This window comes from Drosophila mauritiana, chromosome 3L (genome assembly GCF_004382145.1).
Source record: "Drosophila mauritiana strain mau12 chromosome 3L, ASM438214v1, whole genome shotgun sequence".
Classification (NCBI taxonomy): domain Eukaryota; kingdom Metazoa; phylum Arthropoda; class Insecta; order Diptera; family Drosophilidae; genus Drosophila; species Drosophila mauritiana.
This window is the reverse complement of record NC_046669.1, coordinates 17075250-17102121: the sequence shown is the minus strand read 5'-3', so window position 1 is coordinate 17102121 and position 26872 is coordinate 17075250. Positions and strand designations below refer to the sequence as shown.

Below are 26872 nucleotides of genomic sequence, written 5' to 3'. Positions count from 1 at the left end.
ATCCATCAGATTACAAATATTAACTTTTTTATTGTATTTTAATTTTTTTCGCCTTTAGTTTTTTGCTGTGGGCACGTATAGAGGAATAGCGCATAAAAATAACAATTATAAAAAGTTTTCTCTGCATATGTATACAAGATATACTTTTGACTCTATAGATTTAATAGTTAGTTTGGATTCATCTCTCTTAGTTTGTAAAACGTTCTCAACTTTTTACAATTGTCGGCAATGTAATAAATATATTTATATATAATTTGGACTCGTTTGTTAGGTTCGTGTGGTTCACCATGCGCAGCTTTATTGGGATCCTTCTTTCTCTGCTTGTATAAGGTGTATGTGTTGTGTGTGAGTTTTGGCGCCTAGTTAAAATACATACGAAATAACACTAAACTAGCAAAAATGATTATAATACAAAAGCAAACGAACAAATAAGTACACGATCTGCTGGCGGTGCTATTCCAAGTGAATGCAATGAGGTTGCGGTTATGCCGCTGATTTCGCTGTTGCTGCTCTTCAAGTCGTTGTTGATCTTGTGGTTCTTGTGATGTGTGGAATCGTTGTAACTGCTCCTCCTCCTGTCGCTGCAGAAACTGTTGCTGCACCTCCAGCCAAAGCCATTCGCTTGCACTCCCGTTGCCGGTGTTATTAATCAACTCCAGCAAATCCTTGGCTGCCCTCGATGGCCTTGATCAGTTTGTCCTTCAGTTGCAGGTAGCCTTCATAGGGTGGCAGGTCCAGGCGATTGAAACTGTAGAGGGATATTGTTAGCAAAAAGTTTGAAAAGCCTTAATTGGATTTTTCTCAAGTTGACCCGAAACTCACCAGGTATGTGCCCTTGGAAAGTTATTAGGAGTGCCCCACTTTTCGATAGTAAACATCTGTGGACCATTTGAGCCGTAAAGCTCCTTGAAACCGTTCATGGGCACGCGTGAAGTGCCCGTAACAAATTGCAGCAGGCGAGAACGCATCTCGTTGGAGAAGGAAAGTACAGCCCTCCAGAACCACTGGATAATTATATGATTCATGTGGTAGTCGCCCTTGTACAGAGTATTCTCGCGCCAATCCTTCACATCGATGTTCTGTATGCCACACATCAGTAGCTCCAGTTCGTGCTCGTCGAAAATCTTAATAAGATTCAGCGGAATTATCGATCCAAAACCATCAAGGAAAGACGACATCTGCTCCTTGACACGTGCCACAAACCGCCATTCGATAACCAATCTATAAGGGAAGAAATTGCAATTGTTTTAGCCATGAAAACTAATCTTATTATTGATGACACCTACTTAATGTATTCATCTTTGTTTTCGTTAGTCACGTCTATGTTGGCGCCGCCGGGCTTTAGTTCGTGCTGACTCTTTTGCCCAAAAACGTCTTCATCCAGGCAGAAAGTCAGTTCCAGAATGCGTGGATCGTTCTCCTTAATCCACATCAGCGAGTTGTAGTACTCCGTGTCCACAGACTCCATGTCCTTTAGGTCAATAGGCTTCTGCAGCATCATCTTGTAGAATGGACGAATGAAAAAGGCATCTAGCAGCTTTCCGTGATACACAGCCATGCCCGCAATACGGCCAATGAATCTACGATGTTTTTAAGACAGTTAACAAAAGGATTTACTTTCACTATTAAAAATACTTACTTAAAGTAACTTAAATGCTCCTCGTTGCACAAACCACTGCCATTGTTTATCTGGAGCGTGTAGTTGTCCATAGCCGAGTACTCGAATAGCCCGTAGTACGGATTGAACATTTCTTTTGATAATAAATAGAACCATTCCCTTGCGAGGCCGCCATAATCTGCAATCAAAAAGATGATTTTAATTGCAATCCAACAATAATAGTTTAATTTACTTACCTAAGCCAGTTTCTCCTTCAAACTCTACCCATAATTTAGTCTTTAGTAAATCGGTCTTCGTTACCGAACTAATAATTCTGTATGAATCCTCCAGTATCGACGTACGACGAATACGTATTTCAAATTTATTTGGTACATTTGTCTGAAAAGAATATTAAAAGGGAATAATTTAATTTTATCACCAGACTATTATTCTGTCTGTACTTACAGGCTTTCTAATGTGACTCTTGAAATACTCGTATTTCTGCTTGTAATCTCGAGAATAGGGCACAGCCTGACCGGCAATATTTGGATTGGACAAGCGAGGATCTTCCCACTGCGTGGTTCGCGTGTCTGCAAGCAGAGTTTAGTTAATTTATTTGTAGAAAGTAATAAAATATGAACGACTTACTATGATCTATATAGAATACGCGTCCGTCGGTGTGTACCCGCTCCTCCCAGCCCTCTGGTAAGGGACCCAGGTCGTCCTCGACGCGACGAGTTTGATTTGGCATAGGGCTTGCCCGTCCGTTGCGCGGGTCTATCCAAGTGGTCCTCCGGGAGGCATGATCAATGAAGAATGTCCTTCCGTTGGGGGCTACCTGCATCGACCAGCGCGGTGGCAGAGGTTCCTCTTCACCACCAGTACTCCTCTGCAATACAAGATCGCCATAGAACATTAGCCGCTTCACTTCAAACTATTTCTTTAGATTATCCTTGGCACATGCAGATACATTATCTGAAGATGTCTTTACAATTCTCGTGTGCTTTTAGGATAGGAATAAAGAGGGAAATCGACATTACTTGTTCCATGGGAGGCACAGCCGCGTTGTCTTCCTCGGAATTGCGTCGTGTGGACGGAGCTGAGATGTCAGAGGGATTGTGGCTGTCTGTGTGATCGGTGTCTTCATTCTAGTCATTTGTGGATCGATTATTTTATTCATAAATTTATACATATGGATGCATTGCATTGCGTAAGGTATTTTTGTTTGTTGGTTTTGGAAGAAACAGAAAAGAGGTGTCGATGAAATTAAAAACATGTTCTCAAATTGAAAATTCTATAAAAACACAAATTAAGCCACAAATGCAAACATACAAAATATTATAACTAATCGAATAACTTAGCGGAAACTACGATTACTGAAAAGCTGCAGTTTAAAGCATTATGAGGCTAAGTACCATGATATACTTGGGTTTACGTGCAACATAGACACACAGATGTTGGGGAGCAGTCGGAATGGTCTTTGTGTTGCTTACCGCTCCCCCCGCTGAAATCCCTTATCCCCTAAAACAAACAAATAGTTTAGATTCTCCAATAGAAATGAACGAACGAGAAAAGACAACGAAGGTTTAAGTCTACAAGTGCAAGGATACGAGTGCGGATGGGAATGTGCTGACCGATGACCGATGTTGCTGCTGGTGTCTCTGACCCCGATGTTGCGGCTCCTGCTGACGATGATCCACATCAAGCTACAAGTGAAATGAGTGATTTGGGTGGTTTGTTTCATATTTAATAGTGAGATGAGTGTGTGCTTAAGACTTGCTAACCAATATTCTATTCTGCTGTTGTTGCTGTTGCCGCTGCTGATGCTGTTGGATATGCATTTGCATCTGCTGTCGCCGCCGTTGTTGCTGCCATCCCGCACCGCCGGCCATATTGCCCGCGGCCCGCCGCGTCAACAGGTTGGTTATGGCTATATCCGGCACACCGGGAGCCTCCCGCACCGGCCGCAGGTCGTTCTGCAAACTGGTCGCTGAGATTTCGGGCTGCCTATGGGCGACAGGATGTCGCAGGGAATTGTAAACAAAACTGAGGTCATGAAAGATAGAGCACAACGTATGGCGGTTAGGAAGCTGGCTGCGAAAGTGAAGGAGCCTTGGGGATTGGGAGGATTATTCGGGTACGGACAAGATACCGACAAAAGGCTGAGGGTACTATTGGATGGGTGCTGCTAGCACATGGCGGATGATATTAACCTGGTATGGTCCACTGTTTGATCTTGATCTTGATCTTCCTCTGCGCGACTTTGCATGGCAATGTGTGCGGGAATTCCATTGTTGTTTGTTGGGGTGTTGGATGGTGAGATCGTTGCCGATGAGGTGGCTGCTGTTGTTGGAGTATTTGCTAAGCCAGCAGCATTGTTATTGTCCTCTATACTATTGTGACTGATGGAGTCCTACGTATATACAGGGGATGGTTAGTGATGGGCACTAGACGACTACACATCTACAATTCTAAGTGAGGTTTCAAGCAACCCGGTGAAGGCAAAGACACAACGATCAACGGCAGTGGGCATCTTACGATTAGAAAGCTATAAACTGGCTCCCAATATCGATGTCATACTACTAACATCTTATCTAGAAACTAGCGATACACTTAATCTGAAGTAAAAAATTTTATCATTACGAATATGCGTTTCAAGTACAAGTTCCTATCGAGTATATCACAAGTTTGCGCGCTTCGGGATGTGGCTGACGGCTGATCTGGATCAGGTGTTGGAGGCTGCAGCTCTGAATTATCCTCCTCCCCATCAACATACTCCTCTGCCTCGTCATTGTCATGCAGCTCGCCGCAGTGCAGACAATTGGCCTGATTATTCTGAAGATCCACCATCTCCTCGCCACATTCAGCCACATCCTCATCCTCGCTGCTCTCCTCGCTGGCCAAAGTCTCCATGAGAGCAGCGTTCCTTGGCCTCTGAGGTTTGTGGTTTTGTTATTGGGTTAGTCGGTTCGAGTGCGTTTTGTGTGTGCATTGTGTAATGGGTTTGTGTTCGATGCGGAAGTTTAAAATATCATGCACAAAAATCAATCAAATCAATTGCTCATCACACATGCATAATAAATAGATATACTCTTTGATTAAATATATATATATATCAAAACTTACAAATTTGCCTGTGGTTAACCAACTTAAACTTAAACGTGCCCCCTAAGGTATACAGATCCAAGCTTTTCCACTTACCGCCGAACGTCCTGACTCCGTGTCGTCCACGCTGATGTGGAAACGTCTCTGGAAATCCGAGGCCAACTGGTCGTCAGTAGATTGGCTACTGTGGCTGTTTAAGCTGAGAAAGGATTATACATTTTCAGGGTTATAAATAAATAATTATTTACATTGTATAAAGCTGTTCCTCATTTTTGCCCTTTTTTTATTTATCTTATTCTTTATATTTAATGCACCTAGGTTCAATTTAATATTAAGCGAACAAAAATCAAGTTGCTGTAAATGTTCATAAAAATACGTATTCATCAGTGCAATTTAGGGAACAGTCTTTCTGATTTAAGCTCATATCTTCACGCCCAACTTACACAGTAGGTCTCTCCCATTGCGTCGTCCTCGCCGTGTGATTCACATAGTACGTGCGCCCGTTGGCATCCTGGCGTTCCTCCCATCCAGCAGGTAGGGCATCGTGGCCACCAGTAGGAAATGGGTGCTGCGAAGCGGGAATGCCACACGATTATTATTTGCATTTCAAAGGGAATAAGGACACTCACCGGCTGGGCATACGTCTCACCGGCATTGGTGGCCTCCACGTGCTCCCATTCGCCATCGCTATTGCCACTAGATGGCTCGCTCTGCTCCCGCGTCTCCCGGATAAAGGCATGGTAGATGCGCAGGGTGCCCTTGATGCGGGATTTGGCGCTGCTGGGCGAAGGGCAGGGGAGAAGATAAATTTTAATGAGCCAACCAAACAGGTGCACAGACACCGCCACCAACACCAGGCCCATACGGCAGACATACAGACGCGCACGAGTTAAAAACAATAAGTTTCATACTAAGCGTAAACTAAAAATAAACTCAACAGCGAATACACAGATACATATGGGTTACTATGGATTACGTCGCGTTTCACAACTTTAAAGCCGCTTTCACTTTAATGAATGTCAATTCGGAAGGCGACACACATGATAAGAATGGCATTTGTAGGAGCTCTTAATCAACAAAATTTTTAATCGAATACTTTCTTGAATGTGAGTGACTCACTTTTTAAAATAGTTATATGACAAACATTATTTAGGAGAAATAGGAAGAGCATCGCATACAAATAACATATAATTATAAAAGATTGAGATATTGTAAGTTAACAATAGAAGTACACAATAGGTAATTGTTACCAATATATATAAAATGTATTGACACCGCAATAAGTGAGATATTGAAAACAGGCTCCAACCAAACGTACATTTAACCTCCACCAGTAAGCAGTGTTTTCATTAATAGGCTCCATTTGTATAGTACTTTCCTGCTTTGTCATGTGGTGTAAAGTTGTGAAAAGCAGTTAATGTTCGATTGAAAAGCGATTCTATTCTAGTCGTGGGTAAGTGGAGTGTTCTACTACGATTACGACGAATACATTTGCAAATTATAATTGCAATTAAAGACTGCACTTGGGCATGGTGATAAACAATAAACAAGGTACGGCCGAAAAGCAAAACACGTAAACTCTATAGCACTACAACAGAATCTCTACGGGTAGGGGACTTAGACGAGATCATAGCCTTCTTCACCAATCTATGAACAATTCTGCCTTAGTTGTTTCTTATACATAACTAGATTTTATGGCTATGTAGTAGTGTGTAAATCAACTGAAATTAAAGAAACAAAATCAAACTGCAAATGATATAAACCTACCCTACTGACCTGCGCGGGCGCAGAGTGTAGCTTTGCTCTCCGATGGTGCGACCCTCCTGCTCGGTAGGCAGATTCACCAGGGTCAGCTCCACCATGCCCAGGAAGTCGTCGCGTGTCAGGCGATTCTCGTCAAACACTTGAAACACAAGCTTATGCTCAGACGGTTTAACCTGGTAAAAAAAAATAACAATGGTCAATTAAAAGGCGATACAATTCTTCTGTGATATGTCTGCGAACTTACTCTAAATATGAACTCTTCATTCCAGGTTGGATTCAGTGTCTGTGGAGAAATAGATCAAATGAATCAAAATTAATTATCGATGGATACGGGGTAGTATCCTATAAGGTAAATCTATTAATAAATCATAAGCATTCTTAATAACAATTTAAACAGCTTAAGGGTGACTGACTCAATCTTCATGATGTTCGCAATACATATTTCGTATAATCTTAGACAAGTAAACCCCAAACTCAATTCCAAATGAATTATCTCAAAAGGCGTACTACTCTTAAAAACTTGTAATCTATAAACACCTGTATTTGATCAGCAAAGTAGATATCAAAGCGTTAGTCATAAAGTCCACACGACACTGATAATTTATAAACGTACAATCTGGGCCAAATTAGTCTTCCCTTGCACCTTTAATTTGGTAATGAGGCAAGTAGCATAATCGATAAGACAAACTTCTTCGATTGCCCTTGACACCCAACATAGAACGGTTTAATGTTTTAAGGGGTTTTATGTTTACCTTCTTTTTGGTCTTCGTCAAAACAGAGTCAATATTAATATCACCGTTGATTGTGTTCAAATCGATTCTGACATACGGGTCGCTGTGGATAAAAGCAATTAAATTCAGTTATCTCCAATATAATCGGCTTAATTAGCAGCTGATTCACTCACCTGGCGCCGAATATATCCTTTTTGGCCAGCGACTGGCCGGTGAGTACGACGATTCGCAGGTGACACGAGTCCCCAGAGTCGTTCTGAAAAGGGTGAAAAATAAGAGAAAATCATAAAATTAGTATAAAAAAAAAATTAAATAGTAGCCTCACAAATGAGACACTTGTGCACGCATCGCTAAGAAAAAACAGAGGCCAGGAATTGAATGCCACAGACGAGCTGGCTGGGTCACATGGTGAATAAATAAGCCGCAGCAGTGCCCATAAGCCTGACCCACGCAGCGTATGCTTAATGTCCGCGATTACGCATACGCCGCGTATGCTGGCCTGGGTAAAAGTACATGCATTTTTTTGTTGGCCGACATTGCGACCGCGCGCACAAGTTCTTCATAAATGTTCCCTGAAGGATATGCATTATACATTCGCGTTCATAATTGTTTTTTCATTCGCGGCCAGATAATTCCCACGACCTTGACACGAGCACCGCCCCAGAAGGGGCGTAGAAGTTCAAGAGAGTCATCAAGCAATTGTCTAGTGCAGAGAATGCGGCCAAAAACTTGAGCTAAATTGCGTGTTGTGAATCACTACGGACCTCGGGGGCTCTCGGGTCTAGAATTGCGGTTGCGGCCCAGTTTGCGTTTGCAGTTGGCATTTCTCGTTGAAATGCGAAACACAATTTTAGGCATCCCTCAAAAATACATTTTCACATCTAAATGTACTTTGTGGCGATATTAGAGCGGCTTGAGAGCACAGAATTGGGTTAATTGGGCGTAAGTTTGATGTCAGACCTCAAAACTTAGTGGCTTTTCATGTCATAAATTAAATTGTAGGATTATTTAAGCTTTGTAAACAAATAGTGGCTCTAGTAGTAGTTCACTTTAATGGGAGAACCGTGTTGTACATGTGAAAAGCACTCTAAGGTTTGCAAAACTGGTGACTGCTGGGATTAATATAGTTTAGAGTACATTTTTGTTAAATTTAAGTCATATGTGGATTATTCTAATATTCTTCTGATTTAGAAATCCCATTTTCTGAGCTTAAAGCGCTGGAATCTAACCACATAGCACCATAACACCTCTGCCCCGTGACCACCCACTATTCGGGATTGGGGAGCAGCAAACCTTGTGCATTCTTCCAAGTCAAACATAACCCATTTTATCCACTCATCTCGGCTGAGAGCTAGCACTTGTATCCATTAAAAGGCTTTCCCATTAAATATTCAATTTGCCGACATTGTTTATAATGTGAGGAGCAAACCCGAGTGTCCCGCTGCCCCGCTTTGGTGCCTGACCAGACGGCGCCATATCCATATCCGAGACTCCCCCTTGTATCAGATATCAGAGGCTCGCATGTTGCGGCTTGTTGGCCGCCCGATGACCCTGACTGTGTTTGTTTCCAGACCCTATATTACATGTGCCATTTCGTACACGCTCTCAGGAACTATTTTGTTCCGTTTCTGTGACGGGTTGTGTTTGTATTTATGCGCTGACAGTTCCGCATTTTCCATGAACTTGTACTATTGATTTTCACCGCGTGGGGCTAGCTCTTTAAAATAGCCGCGGCTTTTCCCACTTGTGCAATAATTAAATGTACAGAGAGAAAAGCTTTGAGTGCAATTGAAAGTTACTTTAAAATACAGAAAAAAATTTATATAAAATGTCATATCCATTCCTTTAAACTATTAAATTAGCATGTATATTTTGGTAACGTAGTTTTTCGTCGGATTCGATCAAAATTGTTTCAAAAATTATAAGTGCTCTTCTTGCCACAAACTATATAACAATAATGGGGTAATGCCATTAAGTACACACAGTATATTAATGAGCAAAATAAGCTAATGCGCATTATTAAATGCCATATGCCTCGTTGTCCCGACTCGATTATTGCCTGGGCAAAAGGTCCAATCAATCAGCCTAAGCTGCTGACCCTGGAGTCGAGTAGTCCCCCAAGGTCCTTCCAGGATCCTTTCGCACGCCTTCACTGCCCGTGCAGCTGTTACAGTTCCCTTTCTTGGCTCAAAGTCTCTGACAAAGCCACGTCGTAGCTGGCATTAAATTGATTTTTAGCCATTAAATCTGTGACCGAGGGAAATTAGCTTAAAACGGTTCTTGCGGTTTAAGCCTGTTTGGCGCTGGATTGACAGTTGGTTTTGCAAAAGGGGCGGGCTCGGCAGGAAAAGCGTTAATTAAAAGGGAAGTCCGACGTAATGATCCGCATTGCGCTGCACTGTCATTTCATCTTCCTTTAATTGTCTGGCATACAGTGGAACCACGCTCAATCAAACCATGTTTCAGATTTACAAATTGAATTATTAAATAATTTTAAGGCAATTTTAAATGTGCTATATCAGCTGTACAAATCTATAGTACTGATAATTGCTAGAGGTAGTAAAAACAATTATGAGTCATAAAAGTAAAACGGTTTTTTAATTACTCTTTTGAAAATTAATTCTAAAAAACATATTGCATTTGGCGTCTAAACGGTTATTAAACAATAAATGGTATGCAAATCTCTGCAGCATTTCAGCATACATTTTTAAAACAACCATAGTTTACCTTAGCCAAATCCGCCTGCTTATTCGTTTTGACTGTGCTTTGTGTGCACTTTTTAATCACGAATCCCACTGATACGGTTTCAATTTTCTTGGCTATGAAGAGCCTGAAATCGTGGCCGAAATCTGTTATCAATAGGCACATAGCCCCAAGCGCTCATTATCGGAGTTGGCAAGCCGTTAACTTTACCATTCGCTCGACCATGTGACATACAACCAGCCAGCTGCCCTTTCTCCGTTTCCTTGCCATCAGTCCAGTCCGTCCAATCGGCACTGTTCCGCCCTGCTCAAGCTATTTCACATTCACCATAGTTTTCATCCACTTTTATTTCCGTGCCCACTGCATGAATAATGAATTATAAAAATATATATGTGAATAATCATTCAGCTGTGCGCTGATAAGCAAAAGCGAATAAGAGAGGAAGCGTTTTGGTGGCCGAAAAAAAGTCAAGGCGCTCGCCAGAAGCCCATTTCTGTTGCTCTTAGCGATCCATCTGCTGTTCAAACAGATGGCTTAAGCGCAAGGCTGATGGGAGATAATAAATACCAGTCAACAGCGAAATTAAACAAGCTCGAATATCAATTGTTACTCGTACGTTTTAATGCGCACATGGGGCAGAGTGAAAACTCTTCAGGCCAAAAAAGAATGTGGCCTTAAGCGTAGTCGCTGCCATTAACCTAATTGATTGGTTGCCACCCATCACTTGCCACCATTTCCAGAGGTCAATGCAAATTCATTACACAAATTGACATTCTGCCGTGCATCTGGGTTAGATGAAAGATACATTGATAGTTTACAGGATAAGTTCTTTAAAAATCTATTTTTAGAAGCAATAACCAGAAAGAACTAGCCACAAGAATATAGAAAAAGTGTTCGCTTTATAAGGCATAGCATATACAAATGTCAAATGAATTTAGGGCTATAAATAATTTATTCTAATGTGACGGTTATATATCTATGTTTATGACGTCTGTAAGTACGGAAAATAGGCCTATATTATCGGGTAGATAAATTATTAGTTAAAATGTTTATGGTAACAATAAAAATTGAGCAATTTTCTTCTACTGCATTTCAGTACCATCGAAAATTAATTATATATATTTCTGTGTAAGCCATCATTTCGAACTTTATTTCCTTATTATAAAAATTTTACCAATTAAATTAAATATGTTTTTTGTTTGTATTAATTGAAGGAGGGTGTCAGGATTTCAAGGCCAAATTGTCATCTAAATATTTATACCCAATCAGGAAAATATCCTATACAATTGCACTTTGCGTTCTACCGATCTCATTTGATATTTTCCAATATCTATCGAAAAATCTCATTAACCGGCGAGGCCTTGAGCCGGAAAATCTCTAGAGATTTAGCGGAGAATGCAGAGAGGATTACTGGGCGGTGGGCGGAGGGACGGGCTGCACGTGAGGCACATCAAAGGCGGCTCAATTAGCGGTCGAAGAAAATGAGCACACTCACACAGAGGCTCGAGCATTTGCATATGTACCATTTTCACGTAGTGACGAGAGAGAAGAGAGGCGCTGCTCTCGCCAGTTACTTACATCACTGTTATTGTAGCCATGGATTTGGCCATCTTCGCTCGTCACCGATGGCGATGTGGTTGTTGACTCGGCCATTTTTACTTTATTTTGATGGTGATTTGGATTGGGATTTGGATTTGGTTTTGCCTCCGATTTGGACTTTATTCACTGCCGATTTTTCTTCCGCTGTTTACGTTTCGCGTTTGTGTTAATTTTCGTGCACGCCTCTCAAACTAAATTGAAAATAAATTGCGAGGGTTATAAAATAAACAAACACACAGAGCATCAGGTTTTAACTGCTCAAAACGAGTTGGTCAAAAAGGAATTTCATATTCTTGCAGCCTTTTTTGCGTTCTTTTTACTTGGTTTTCACGGTTTTGGCGCACACAAGATTTATTTTGGTATCTCGACGAGCTTTTTGATTTTTTCGCCTTTTGCTAAGCTGCAAGCTGCATACGGCGACAAAAAGGGAACAGGTTCCACAACAATTGCCGTTTTGTTTTTATTATGTTTATTGCGTATACGCAATGTTGGTTAGGGCCAAAAGGGGGCAGGGCAGCATTAGGTTCACATTCCAACTTTTTTTTTTGCCCTGTATGACTAATAGGGCCGCGTGAAAAATGCGAAAGAAATGGGGAAATGCTTCTGCATTTGATGTGATTTCGAGATTTCTCGGTTGTGCCGAGCGTGAACTGTTGCTTTACGGTACGTACGCTTATTTACTGCTTTTTTTATATAATTAACACATTTCAGGGGTACTGTGCAATAAATTTATCTATATAATCCAGCGATTTGTGTGTGTGTGTCTGTGGCGGTACACTCTACAATATTTATAATTCAATTATTCACTTATTTATCTTTTATTAACGGCCCTAAGCGATGGAAACAATAACAACAATAACAAACGGCACACCAACACTATTGCGAAAACATGTTCTGCGTAAATGTCTGCCTCTCTCGCTCGCTCCCGCAGCGAGTGTGTGTGCGGTCGTGGGTGCGAGCGGAACAGCAACAGCAACACTTGTCGGCAGCCGCAGCGCAAAACACGGAACTTGGCGCTTTCGCGTTCTAAGCTAAAATGAAGGCAGCTCCACTGAAAAGTGTGGCCAGCATGGTCGGGCCAAAAGGCTGCCCCAATGCGGAGCTTTCATCGCTCCTAGTGTGACCGAAGGAACGGAGGAAATTATTTACCTCATGGTCGGCTTCCCCGCAAAAATTCTAATATTAATATGTCAAAGAGCAAAATAAGACCTTAACTTTGAAATACCCATGCTTAGATGTTTTTCCCAAATTGTCACAAAAGTGCAATTAATTACCCATAAGAAGGAAAGTTCTCAACCATAAAATATAAATACCAAAACAGTACTGAACACATTTTTCAACACTGAAGCCCCAGCTACGAGCTGTTGGCTAAAAGCTTTTTAAATTTACAGCTTAGCCCTGTACTCTTTTTATCTCCCTCTCGCGTTTTCTCACTCCCACTTTTGACAGCTGCCATCGAACAAGTGTCTTAAAGCAAAACAAAACAAAAACAGCTGATCGACTGCGCCGCGCGTTGATGTGAGTAGACCATCTATGTGTGAGTGCGTATCTGTGTGAAGTCTGTATTTTGGGAATCCCTCCAATTCCATGAATAATGTTCAGCTAAATAGCGCATAATCACTTATTATGGACATTAGACTTCTCCGGCTGCTGACGCAATGGATTCAATGAATGTAATTGCCAAACTGTTTACTGATAAGCGGCCCATTAAGGCTATTCGCTAAGGCAATTGTGACGTCGAGTGGTCGTACAAGTGCGTCGATTGGCCGACGTCACCGCTTGCCGGCTGACGTGCAAATTGGATTAAATAACCCAAATAACAGAGCTCAATTAGCGGGGGCATACAACTTTTGCGGCAAAAAAAAGCACTAATGAAGATAAGCCATTCATTCATGCACCTCCCACTTTTTGGACAGGAATTTCGAGCCTTTCTGACAACGCTTCAATGAGCTCGACAAACAGAATTGAAGTGCCGTAAAATTATCGCTCATTGAGTGAAAGCAAACAGAGCCAACAACCAAAACTGGGATACTAAAAAAAGAAAGTAATATAAACACAAAACAAAATGTCTGGTCATAAAACGATTAGAAACTATGAATAATATAATTCTACGAATTCCGTTAGAACTTTTGAAATTAAAATATTTTTATCAACCATTAAACATATCAAAAGTTAAAACAATATTTTTCTCTCTGTGCAGCCAGAAAACCATAAAGTGTATGTACACAACATTCAAGAGGCGGCGGCCAAGAATTGTGTTGATAAATTAAATTAGCTTCGAAGATGCCGATGACTGCTCAAGTGGCTAGCATCTTTGGCAAATTAAGATTAATAAATTAGTTTGGTTTCCGTTCGGCCTGAGATGGCGAGCGAATTATTTGTTTATACAAGTGAGCAAAACAATGGAATAGCCCATTCCAGACACTAAGCAAACAAGGATGATGCCAGTTTATTTTCTGGCGGCTACCTAATACTTTTCTTGGCACTTTTCTGCTCTTCGGAAAGTGCAAGTCAAGAAATGTGTTTGGATTTTAAAAAATCCGCAAAAAGGCTACTTTTTCTTTAACATTATACAGTAATTGGTTCAAGTAAACAATGACTAAACGATAAAATGTAATGTATTATAGCTTCTTCTAATTAAAGGTAACCCTTTCTATTATAAAAGGCTAACATTTGTTGAAGTCATACAACTACATCTACATTTAACTGACGAAATGCAACGGCCTTAACACCGTATAAGCTAGATATTGGATAACAGTTAGTAAAATGTTCATGCTTTTCGGCATCAGAAGGAATTGTAGATCCTCTACTTTTCCCACCATATATCCCACTTTATCAACCATGAGCGGAGTGAAATCTACATGGCCCATCTACACGACTCAGCTGTTTGGCAAGCTGCAGATTAGATTAGTAGTGAAAACATCGTAAAAATGGAAACACTAAATACAGCGGAGGCACTGATAAGGGCGACCAAATCCCCCAGCACCACCCGATGATAAATACTTTTCAATTCTTCACACCAACAAAATGGTGGATACATTGTGGGCAATTCCATATAAATGGTTATAGGAATTGGTTGGCTTAGTTCTGATAAGACAACATTTCGGTATGCCCTTTAAAATGAGATACATTTATTGATTAGTCAGTTTGCAACGAAACCAAAACAATTGATAAGAGTATCCTATAAGATGTCATAGTAAGTAATTCCTTACTAACTATTCAAAATTGATAAACATAGGTGCCAGGGTCACTATTTGCTGTTATGATAACTTAATTTGATACATACGCGGTTATATAACACATAATTTGTTAACTCAGCTAACTTTATCGAAAATGCTTTCATTTTCAATCAGAGTTCAATGGGTTGTGAAATAAGGTTGCAACCTTTAGGTGCTCCTACAACATTCCTAAGATGTTAGAAGAGTGCCTAAGTTATCCTTCAAGGTAGAGCTCTGTCTATGCGTCGTCACCTGCACTTATGTAAACTTACCACTGCTGCCAACGATCTGCGGGGAGTGTGTCCGTTTCCAAATTCCTGGCGGGTTTGCTGTTGTCCCGCAACAGAGGCCGCTCGCCGGCGGGGCGGTGGGCGTGGCACGTCGCCGCCGGCCGCCGAGGATGATGACGAGGGGACGGGAAGGGCCGCCGCGGCCACCAAGCCGCTGGAACGTGCCGACATTGTTGTGTTGTTGTTGTTTGTTTCTTTTAGAGAAGCTTCTGCAATGAAAGAATGGCGGAAAGAGAGCGGGTGAGTAAGTGCAAAGCGGAAGTGCAAATTAAGCGATAAATGACACGAAGAAGAACAAGAGGAGGCTGCCATAAGGTAACAAGAGGAGAAAGGGAGAGGAGAAGCGAAGGAAAGAAAAGCGAACAGACAACAAAGACGGCAAACAAAGTGCACAACGGTACTTGTGCTAGATGCCATCTCTGTCTGCCGCCCTGCCCCCGTGCAGGCGTGTGAGCTGGTGTGTGTGTGTTGTGTGATTGAGGTGTGGGTGATAGAGCACAAAAGCCAAACATTTTCTTGATAATTAGCCAAGCGCGAAGCCATGTCTTTGTAGACCATTTATGGTTAGCATAAAGTTTCGCCCAAGTTTTCCACTTACGTTTACGCACGCACAAACACGGGGCACTATATTTTCGCCCGATTTATGTATATATTTTGCGCTGGTATGCGTGTGGGCTCGCCTTTATCCACTATTTGCGGAAAATCATCACGTACTTCTATCACACGGCAAATTCTACACTGCTCACTATTCAAGCGAGTATCACTTTGACCGCTTCGGCGGCGCACATGCCTCAATCGCCGATATCGGTCGGCTATAGCTGCCTGTATATATGTCGCACGCGAAGTGTAAAATAAAATTTAACACCGGACGGGAGGAATACAAAAAACGGCGACAAAATCGAGAACAAAACTGCCAGAGTGACCGTGTACGCGCACTGAGAACAAACCACAGCAACTAGATGCCTTTACAGTTAAGGGAAACACTTGTTAAATTCATAAACTGGCTTGCAGGCTTTAATTGAACCAAATGTTTTTCCAAATAGGGTCAAGTTTCCTAAAAGCATGAAATTTTTAAATGTTTTGATTATAAATCTCGTGAATAAACTAATTTGCCACGCAGCGAGTTTGGGTATTGTTTGGTATTATCTGGACACCGACGAACGGCCACACGCAAGCAGTGAAAATCCCAATGAAACGAGGAATCCAATAAGTTTTAGCCTCAAAGTGTTGCAACGGTTGGTGCATTTATTGATTGAAAGAGACAAAATACCGAACCCCTTGACCGCAGAGCCAAATAATCCAAAAACACCCGACTTTAAGCCACAAAACACTAGAATCAACAGCAGTGCAGCAGCAGGAAGAAGAGGAAGAGAGGTGCGTGGTGCGTAGTTAGTGGCGAAATTGCGTATTAGAAACGAAAACAACAAGCAGCTCTGCGCGGGCCTGCAAACATTTCGAACAAGCATTAGCCAGGGCAGAACAAGCCGATCCAACGTGTTGTCGCATTCGCAGCCGGAGTATCGAAAACTGGTTACATGGGTCCGACGGATCAAGACTGGATCGGCTGTGCGGTGTCTATAGCCTGCGACGAGGTCCTGGGCGTCTTCCAGGGCCTGATCAAGCAGATTTCTGCCGAGGAGATCACCATTGTGAGGGCTTTCCGCAATGGCGTGCCGCTGCGCAAGCAGAACGCCGAGGTGGTCCTCAAGTGCACGGACATTCGCAGCATCGATCTCATCGAGCCCGTAAAGCAAGATCTGGATGGGCACACGGTGCCGCCGCCAGTGGTCAATAAGCCCACGCCCGTCAAGATGCCCCACTTCTCTAACATCCTGGGCAAGCAGCAGCAGCTCCAACTCCAGCAGCAGCAGCAACAAAAACAGCAGTTCCAGGAGCAAGAACGAGAACAGGATCTGCCATCCACGCCGCGGTCAAGGGCCAACGACAATGGACGGGGAGCGGCTGGCGGAGCATCGAGTTCTTCGGGCCCACGTGGCAACTTCAACTCGGCGCTAAGCGATAAGATGCATCAGCTGAAGCTAATCGAGACCAACGGCTCAAATGGCACCGTAAGGTAATATAATAATAATATAATATAACAATTTAAATTATTTGTTAGCTCTTTATAAAAAAATAAGATTTTTGCAGTCTACACGATTGTGTCTTTATTTTATTTCATTTCGAAGTTAGCTTTATGTTTAAATGAGTAAATAACCTTAATTACTTAAGATAAAAAGCAACAGTCGTTTTAGATAGGTGTTGTGCCAACTGAGCGTGTGATTTAAAAACGTTCCATCTAACTTTTATATTTGTTTCGACATCCTGAACACCACAAACATCCCGTGCGTCCAGTGCTCAGCAGCAGCCGCAGATGTCAACGACTCCCAACAGCGTGGCCGCCTTTTTTGGCAACATGATACCGCCGAAGGTCGAGGTGAAACTGGGCTCCTACGTGAGCAACACCCGGGAGAGTTACTGCAGCAGCAGTGGAGATAGTGGCGAGGCAACTGGTTTGTCGATGGGCAGCAGCAAACCCATAGATATCGTCAGCAACGGAGATGGCTTTTACAAGCAGTCGGCTGCCTCGAGCTATGGGAATACAAATGGAAATGGAAGAAGGAATGGCAATGCCAATAACAATGGAAATGGCTACGGAAATGGTTCTTATACCAATGGAAATGCCAACGGCAACGGAAAGAACAAGCGGAACAGGGTGCGAAGGGAGAGCAGCATGCGGCAGCAACAGGTGCAGTTGACTTTTGGCAGTGAGGCGGACGATCCGCTGATCCACGAGGATTTCGATTTTGAGGGCAATCTGGCGCTGTTCGACAAGCAGGCAATTTGGGACGACATCGAGTCGACGACCCAAAAACCAGATGTGGTGCGGCACATTGTGAACAATCATTATAATAAGCCAGAGCAGAAGTATCGTCACGATGAGAACATCCTGGCCAGCAAACCACTACAATTGCGCCAGATCGAAAGCATGTTCGACGGCAGCCAGGACTTTGTGACGGACGACGGTCTCATTATACCGACGATTCCGGCTTACGTTCGGAATAAAATCGAGATAAGTGCCGATAAGGCGGGCCTCTCCCTGCAGAGGCAGATCGACATTTTGGCGCGCGGAGCCAGTGATCTGGCCATTACACTGCTGGGCGGCGCCAGGCGATTGACGCCGGCCAACAATCATCAGTGGCCGAAGATTGCCATCATCTGCGATGGCGTCAAAAATATGAGGTGAGTTAATCATACCTATATTTACATAACTAGGGCAGTCTCTAACACAATTCCTTACAGAACAATTAACATTGGAGCAGCCACAGGTCGCCAGCTGGCTTCGCATGGACTTACTGTCCTGCTGTACGTGGAGCAGGCCAAACTGCTGGAGCAGAACAGCAGTAGCGCAGAGATTTCCTTGTTCAAGGCAACCGACAATGTCATAGTTCACTCAGTAGACGGTAAGTTACTTATATAATATAAAATATAATTAATCGACTACTGAACTATTTACATCCTTCAGCCTTACCCACGCCAGATCTTGTGATATTATCAACTAACACCGCTAATTTATCGGATGCGATCAGGAAATGGCTCAGTGTAAATCGGTTAGTGAACGCCGCTTAATGTCGAAAGCAAATTACTATTATACATTTTTTTTAGCGCTTCGGTGCTTGCCATAGACCCGCCGCCGTGTGGCATTAATGAGGTTGCTATCAAGTACTCAATTCTACCCATACTACCATTAAATGGCATATCAACAGCAACAACATCATCATCCTCTTCGGCTGCCGCCACACCAACACCCATTGCTAGCACTTCGGCAGCAGCAGCGGCTACCAAATTAGCAGCAGGAGCAGCATCAACGAACAATTGTGGCAAATTGTATTTATGTAATCTAGGTATACCGGATAAATTCTATCGTGATTGTGGCATTAAGTACAAAAGTCCGTATGGACATAAATATGTGATACCGATTCACTCAAAGGACTGAAACAACGACAACACAAACACCAACATTTACAACAGCAATCAAACTGCAGCATCAGAAACAACTGCAATCCATTAAACAAGAATAAGCACATACAACAAAAACAATAACAATGACACACCCGCACACTTGTGATGATCATCAAGTCCAGTTTCCTGTGAATCTAGCTCTTAGTAGTCTTCTCTCATATATTACTCAAGTTAAATATTTTGTTCTACGGCGCGTACACATATAGTTTTTAGGTTACTTCACGCATCATCCCTTTAGATACGCCTAGTTATTATATCTATATTTTCTAAATTAATTCAAAACTGCCCGGCCAAGTGCCGAACTATGATTAGTTTCCAACTGTACCCTATAGATTATTTTTTTCATTTTTAGCAACAAACACTTCTTTTTCAGCCCTCTGTTTTAAAAGCTAGTCCAGCATTTACAAGTTTATAAAGCTTTAGTTTAGGCGCACGCTGTAAGGAATTTTTCCAACATGCAATCCAAAATTTCCTACGGTTTTAATTTAATTTACAATTCACTGTCCTTACTGCAAGTGGTCTTCATAATCGTAAACAACAAATCAGGCGAGAAATTGTTTGTAAATAACTATACAATTCTATGGGGAAAGATAAGATCATGTTAATTACTATCAAGTATGCGCAATAAATGCCAAATTCAATGTCTAATTTTAAGCATTAAATCAACAGCAAAAGCAACAACTATTGTACGATGTAATATGGAATACAAATCCAAGTATAAATCAAATCAGATTAGCTAAGATAGTTTCGTAAGCAGTGTTTAAACGTTTAACAGACCATAACAAACAAAACAAAACAAAACTTATAAAATGAGAAACACTTTATATTATGTATAGAAATAATTAAGATGTGTCTTTAAGCGAAACTAAAACAAAGTCGAGAGCATAATTTTTTACCCATCGAATACTAAAAAGAAACCACAACACAATACTTATACTATAAACTGTAGAGCGATGAATTTTATATAAGATTAAATCCAATCTAATAGTGCAAAATTTTAGAAGGTTGCGACTCAGCAAGGCAACCAAAAACTCAAAACAAACAACCCAAATTGAAACTACTTGTTGTATAAATAATAACTATAGTTGTAAACTCCAATCATGTTGATGATCATCTGCAAATTCAATTTCCAAACCCATCAAATTATATTGTAAAAGAGAGTTGAATGCGGATCAATCAGCCGCCAGGCGGATCCCGCAGTGACTGTTTTGCGTTAGGAGTAGAAACGATGACCAGACCTTAAAGGGATGTTGGTGGCGAGGGAGGATGAGAAGGTTTTTCCAATACCACAGTAACCACAGATTTCACAGCCAAACGAATTAACACCAAGACAAGAAGAAACAACAAGCAACCAGATTTTGGTAACGCTTTATAATTAAAAACATAAACATCTATTTTTGGGCCAATTGAAATTGTTAAACAAAGAATGAAAACCTAATTTTAAATGTATACTTAAAAGACAAAATTGTACGGAAATTCTTTTTTGGAACAAGAAATCAGGCAGAAAAAAAAAACGGATAAAAAAGAAAGTCCTTTCCAACGTAACAGCAAAATTAAAAAAATACAAAATAACACCGAGAAGCCTTCTCATGGAAGAAAACAAACTTTACAATTGTGTTTTATTTTGGGGGCTATATTAATGGCGTAAATATTAATTTGAATTGCTGTTTCTGAGCGATTTTCATTTCTTTATCTTTAAACATTTTTGTATAATTCAATGGGTTCCTTCTTAAATTGCTAGCATATTTACCCTGTGGCATACGGAACTATAAGCAAGTACAGATCATGCGGCCATGTTGCAGAATTTATTCACTATAACATACCATAATAACTATACCATAGACGTCTATCTATTTGAAACAGATAGGTTTCACATTAGGGTTACCTTTATCTTGTTACCGATATCGAGCCAGGTAGATTTAAAGGAATACTTGCCCTTATCGCTTCGCATAGAACGATTATAAGATTTCCAGTCATAAATGTGGCATTGATGAACCCTTGCGAATGAAATTTAAGAAACTCGTTGACTCGGCTATAATTCAAGTGCAATTTTATTACATTCCGCTTAGATCCATAAAGATTAGTTTTAATTTATATCTTATCAGAGTGTGTCGTGTGTGGGTGTATAACTTAAAAGTGTGTAGAACAGTGTGTTGACTTAGGCGTAGATAAAACAATAGGTATTGTTAATAGATATATGGTAGTTAAAAATCAGTTGGCATTATCGATCGATTCTTACCCACTGTCAGGGCCAAACACAAACAACTCTTTACACTGCTCTCATAATCCCACTCTAAATCCTTGGCTGCCGAAAAAATCAAACCAAGAAACCAAGCCGTCATCGATGATTAAATTTGGTATTTGCTTGATTGTAATCAGAGATTAGTGTCCCGAATACTCACATCATCATATAGGCATGTACTGTACTGATCTGCGCCCGCGGCGGCATCGATTCTGTGGCTCAAGTATCATTTGGCAAGATAAACAGAGATTTAGTAAGAAACGGATTTTAAGTCAATTGCCTCTAAACAGCTACGAGATTAAAATTTATTTGGGTTTGTGGTGATTGTAGTTTTGATTATTTATTTTCAAGAGAGAGAGAGAGGAGGAGGAATACGTACGTTGGGATCTGGATCGCCGAGAACCCTACAGAGCCTGGTTTGCTTATGGGGCACCATTTTAGTCGTTATATGCATACGTACCACAGTCGCGATCTTCTAACAATAATACGTACCCAGAACCGGAATAAATAAACGACACTCTCATTCGACGATTCGAAAGGAAACGTCGTCGGCCGGTATGGATACGTACCCAAGCTATATTATTTGGATTATCTATGTAATACGCATATCTGCCAAAACAACTAACATTGGTCTGATATAATGGATATAGTCACCTCGCCATACTCAATACGTACCGAAGCTGTGCGAGAGTTTAAGCGGCTGCGAAAGTGTGGAACGGAACTTCAAGTAGAGAACGCTTTGGGGTTACAAATCAAATCAAATCATATCAAATGAAATCAGATCAGAGCAGTGATGGAGTGTGTCAGAGTTAAATATGGTGGAGGCTTACCCCAAAGCGGGACGACAGCGACGCACAACACACGTTGACTTCGACTGGGTGAACGTGATCGTTAGCTGAGAAGAGTACATGGTCGAATGTGGTCAGGTTTGGTTGGGTTTCAGTCAGTGTTACCAACTTGTAGCTAGCTATACAACACACAAAATATCAAATATTATAAACGTTTCTCCTGCTCTGAATCTTTATAAATTAGTTACTGCCGCTGTGTCCTAACCGAATTACTATGAACTGAACTATAATTGACAACACCGCGGATTCGTTGGGATTTCTATTTTCTGTTTGGGTTTCTGTCTCCACGTGCCAAGTACACTGGACTGGACGGGGGGACTTATATAATTTCAATCGCATTATATCGAGTATATCGTTTTTATTGAGGCTGGGGTCTTAGGCTGCGTTCGGTTTACTTTGGGGTAGTAACAAACAAAAGTTTGTCTGCTTTATTCGGTCGTTAGAGGTTGGAACGCAAGATGAAAAATAGAAATCAATTAAATTATTAAAAATGTACAAAGGTAGTTGTATCTTCATATTGGAGCGTCGACAGTGTGGCTCTAGGTTGCTTTATTGTTTACGCTAAGAATATTCGGTTCCTGTTGTTTTCAGTAGTTCAATTTGTGGTGGCATTATAGTTCATGTGATTAATGCTACGTACGTGCGCTGGGCGGGATTCTAGCCTAGCGGCGGTAGTTGCGCTCACGGGAGTAGGAGCGTTTGCGCTGGCCATTTCCGCCGCCACCACCACCATCCCTGAAGTGGTTGAAGTTGCGGCGTTCGCGTGGCGAGCGCTCCCTGGACCTTGAGCGGCGTCTGTCGTCACGGTGATGGCCACCGCCTCCTCCACCGCCGCCTCTGTCACCAAAGCGTCCTCTGTCGTTGCGTCCATGTCGCTCCCGATCCCGCCTGCCATCGCGTTCCCGTTCGCGATGATCCCTGCCGTGGTTATCCCTGTCGTCTCGCCGTCCTCCACGATCTGGTGCCCTTTCGGCTCGCTCCGGACCATCTGCCGTTTCCTTGGGTCGCTCACTGCCCTTCTCCTCAGGCCCGCGTCCGTTGTTGGGGCGTTCGCGGTCCCCATCCCGGTTGCGCTGTCGTTCTCTGGAGCGGGAACGATGCACTCGAGAGCGGCGGTCCAGTTCACGACCACCTACAAAGTAGCGATTGCGTCCGCGGCCCTCGTCTTCCCGGTCCGTCATCTTACCCGTCCGCTTGAGCTCCGCCTTTCGCGGCGCCGCCGTCTTCTCCAGTTCGATCAGCTTCTCTCTGATGGTGAGGAATCCGAGATGTAACTTACCACCAAAGTGGTCCGCCAGACGGATGTCGTTGTCGTGAATCCCGAGGTAGGCGGAGCAGACCTCGCAGACGCGCAACTTCTGCTGCTGGTAGGTGGATGCGGGCATAGAGGTGCGGTACTCGTGCTCGGCCTTGATCTTCTTAGCACGCAGCTCCTCGATCTCCTTCATCAGCTCCATGCTGTCCTCCACTTCGCCGGCCTCGCCGAGCGCCTCGGCCTTGGCCAACTTTTTGCCAATCTCCTCGGCGAGGCCATGGACAGCATTTGCCTTCTCAGCCACCTCGGCGGTCAGCTCTTCCTGGGTCTCTTTCAACCGTTGCTTGGCGGAGTCGGTGCGTCGATCGCAGTCGGCGATAAAGGCCTGCAGGTGTTCCATGGCCTCAATGTCGTAGTAGTAGTCGCGCGTCTTGGCGGCACTTTCGTAATCTGCGCGGAAAGCCAGGTCATGCACTTTGGGACACTCACCAAGATCCATGCGCGTGGACGCCAGGATGTCGTGCGGACAGCAGTCGAGCAGAAAGGACTTACAGACCCTGGGGTCAGAGAATTTCAGCTGGCGCTCGTCGCCATTCCGTGTGGTACCCATAAGCTGGTCCAGCATTGCTCGCATCTGATCGGTGGCCGACATTTTGTTGCTCGGCGCGCTCATATCCTTCTGGCCAGGAGCGCGTGAAAAGTGCTGCAGCGTTGGCAGTGACAGCTATCTCACTGGCTTGGTGACCGATAGCGTGCGACGCGTGTGGAAATCTTAAATTTTCACTCACTTTTAATCACCTAGGAAAATTCTGTGTGTGCGTGCGTGAGGATGTTCTAAAATGGGGTAGTGCTGCAAAACAGTGCTGTGAAGCACAAGTGGCCGATATATCGGTAGAAAGTCACGGTTTTTAGGAGTAACGGCTTTTGTTGAGATCCAAGATTATTGATTAGTGATAGATTATTGTTGAATAAATAAGAAAAGAATCATCAGAACATCATTTAATTTCAAAAACAAATGTAGTTCTCTGTTATAACGGTAGATGTACTTTAAATTAGAAATTTGGTTATTATGTATCTCAATATAAAGTATAATGGATCAATATAAACGTATGGAATAAATAGTTAAGCTTTAAATAGTTTTTGTTTTAAATATGATTTATAGTTGCAAAACTCGTCCCTTGTTTTGTAACCACACATTGATCTAAAAACTATTGCATATACCGCTCTAAATATCGGTGATGCCATCGCTAAACCACCCCTCTCGTCGTTGATCAACACTAGGCAGCAAAACGTTTTCTTTACGGCAATATTTTTTGTTGTTTCTTCGTTGTTTCGGCGAAATTTTGTTTTAAAATTAATTATTTTGCACTCGTTTGCTAGCCGCAACGATGTCCGATGACGACGATATACAGTACATCAAGCGGCAGCGAACGCTGCACTATGGATCGCTCGAAGAATCGGAACGCAAGCGGCAAAATGCCGCGGCGTCTGGTGCAGCAACAACAACAACACCTGGAATGCCGGCATCGTCTGGGACAGGAGCAACAACAACTGGAACAGGCGGACAACTGGAAGACATAGATTCCGATGAGGATTACGAGGAGTCCACGAAAAAGGCAAGCAATTCGAAGCAGGCCGGAGCACCTCCACCCACAGCCGCAACTCTGGCCAATAAAATTGACGATGACTACTTCGATCTGGAGATGGAAATGGAGCGCGACAAGGTGGCGCTCCTCGAGGAATTTGAGCGGAAAAAGCGGGCACGACAGATAAATGTGTCCACCGACGACACGGAGATCAAGAGCAATCTGCGCCAGCTGAACGAACCCATTTGCTATTTTGGCGAAGGACCGGCGGAGCGAAGAAGACGTCTTAAGGAACTCTTGGCTGGATTGGGCGAGAACGCCATCAACAAGAGGCAGTACGAGGAGGAGGAGCGCAAGCAGCAACAGCGGGAGCAGGATCAGGCCACCTGGTATCACGAGGGACCCGATAGTCTGCGTATTGCTCGACTCTGGCTGGCGGATTATTCCCTGCCACGCGCCAAGGATCGCTTGGTGCGAGCACGTGAGGCCCTTGAAGTGCCCAGCGCAACACGTGCCGGTCGGATGGTGGAGATGCAGAAGAAGCTCCAGTCGCTGGCTCCACTGTGCTCCCAGGTGGGTGACACACGGCCCGTGAGTAGTGCTGCCTTCAGTGAAGACTCCTCACTCCTTCTGACCTCCTCGTGGTCGGGTCTCTGCAAGCTGTGGAGCGTGCCCGATTGCGAGCTGAAGCAGACGCTGCGCGGACATGCCAGTTATGTGGGTGGAGTGGCTCTGCGGCCGGGAGTCAAAGCGGATGAGGAGAACGTGGTGGCCATGGCTTCCGGTGGCCACGATGGCGCCGTCAAGCTGTGGGGCTTCAACAACGAAGAGTCGATTGCCGACATCACCGGCCACATGCCGCATCGCGTCTCTAAGGTAGCCTTCCATCCGTCCGGCCGCTTCCTGGCCACCGCCTGCTACGACTCCAGCTGGCGGCTGTGGGATCTGGAGCAAAAGACGGAGGTGCTTCATCAGGAGGGGCACGCAAAGCCGGTGCACTGCCTTAGCTATCATTCCGACGGCAGTGTTCTGGTCACCGGCGGCCTGGATGCCTTTGGACGAGTGTGGGATCTGCGCACTGGGCGATGCATCATGTTTCTGGAGGGACACTTGGGCGCCGTTTTCGGCGTGGACTTTTCTCCAAACGGATTCCACATAGCAACAGGGTCCCAGGACAACACATGTAAAATCTGGGACCTGAGGCGACGCCAGCCGGTCTACACCATTCCTGCGCACACCAATCTGATTTCGGACGTGAAGTACCAGCAGGAGTGCGGCAGCTTCTTGGTCACCTGCTCCTACGACTCGACCACCAAGATCTGGTCCAACAAGACGTGGCAGCCGTTGAAGACGCTACAGGGCCACGACAACAAGGTCATATCGGTGGACATCGCGCCCAATTCGCAGTATATAGCCACGACCTCTTTTGACCGCACATTTAAGCTGTGGTCGCCGGATAGCTGATTTTGATACCATTACTTTATTGTACTCACCTGTGGGCGTACGCAGACAATCTCCACTTGCGATCTGCCCGCTGGGCACCACTTACTCATCAACTGTTTTTGTTATTTCAGAGACAATAGCCCAAGACAGTTCATGCAAACATTTCAAGTTTTCGTTTTGTATAACACAATTTGTTGTTTTTGTTAGGCGAAAGGCAGATGCAGCGATGTTGCATTTCGTAAATTTAAGACTTTTTTATTGAAATTGTTAATAAAAATACATTTTTGGTAGAGAATTGAATTTTAAACGGGTTTTTGTGGGCTTCACTGGTCCAACAACTAATCAGCCTACAACTCTTTTCTAATTTACAAGTATGGATAACTAGCAACTTTTCCTCTTAATTTTTCAATTGTCCTTGAGCAGCTCAACCTCATAATTAAAAACCAATTTTTTTTACTTGTATATAGTTTT

At 43.1% G+C, this 26872-nt stretch overlaps 4 protein-coding genes across 20 annotated transcripts; 2 read left to right on the top strand and 2 right to left on the bottom strand.

The window, feature by feature from the left end:
* Positions 1 to 5: 5 nt before the first annotated feature.
* Positions 6 to 15930, bottom strand: LOC117141083 (E3 ubiquitin-protein ligase Nedd-4). Of its 16 annotated transcripts, none has more exons than XM_033304382.1 (20): positions 15606 to 15930; positions 14990 to 15216; positions 7371 to 7453; positions 7219 to 7300; positions 6711 to 6749; positions 6470 to 6639; positions 5332 to 5482; positions 5146 to 5270; positions 4799 to 4901; positions 3811 to 4010; positions 3382 to 3643; positions 3232 to 3303; positions 2638 to 2745; positions 2246 to 2486; positions 2063 to 2187; positions 1855 to 1996; positions 1640 to 1796; positions 1287 to 1580; positions 823 to 1221; positions 6 to 748 (listed from the first exon to the last, which is right to left on the bottom strand). In XM_033304382.1, exons 2-20 carry the CDS (start codon positions 15176 to 15178, stop codon positions 646 to 648), a joined length of 3045 nt encoding a protein of 1014 aa, XP_033160273.1. In that variant the 5' UTR covers positions 15179 to 15216; positions 15606 to 15930; the 3' UTR covers positions 6 to 645. The 16 variants fall into 16 exon arrangements, with proteins under 16 accessions (XP_033160273.1, XP_033160277.1, XP_033160282.1 ...); XM_033304386.1 differs by having other exon boundaries at positions 3382 to 3604; XM_033304383.1 differs by having other exon boundaries at positions 646 to 748; positions 5332 to 5479.
* A 213-nt stretch (positions 15931 to 16143) lies between these two features.
* Positions 16144 to 20622, top strand: LOC117141085 (enhancer of mRNA-decapping protein 3). Of its 2 annotated transcripts, none has more exons than XM_033304401.1 (5): positions 16144 to 17081; positions 17360 to 18247; positions 18308 to 18468; positions 18531 to 18615; positions 18671 to 20622. In XM_033304401.1, exons 1-5 carry the CDS (start codon positions 16543 to 16545, stop codon positions 18999 to 19001), a joined length of 2004 nt encoding a protein of 667 aa, XP_033160292.1. In that variant the 5' UTR covers positions 16144 to 16542; the 3' UTR covers positions 19002 to 20622. The 2 variants fall into 2 exon arrangements, with proteins under 2 accessions (XP_033160292.1, XP_033160290.1); XM_033304399.1 differs by having other exon boundaries at positions 17333 to 18247.
* A 433-nt stretch (positions 20623 to 21055) lies between these two features.
* Positions 21056 to 24224, bottom strand: LOC117141086 (putative RNA-binding protein Luc7-like 1). The gene has a single exon (XM_033304402.1). The coding sequence runs from the start codon at positions 24043 to 24045 to the stop codon at positions 22780 to 22782; it is 1266 nt and encodes a 421-aa protein (XP_033160293.1). The 5' UTR covers positions 24046 to 24224; the 3' UTR covers positions 21056 to 22779.
* Positions 24225 to 24643: 419 nt separating this feature from the next.
* On the top strand, positions 24644 to 26696 carry LOC117139316 (U4/U6 small nuclear ribonucleoprotein Prp4). The gene has a single exon (XM_033301560.1). The coding sequence runs from the start codon at positions 24761 to 24763 to the stop codon at positions 26420 to 26422; it is 1662 nt and encodes a 553-aa protein (XP_033157451.1). The 5' UTR covers positions 24644 to 24760; the 3' UTR covers positions 26423 to 26696.
* Positions 26697 to 26872: the final 176 nt, after the last annotated feature.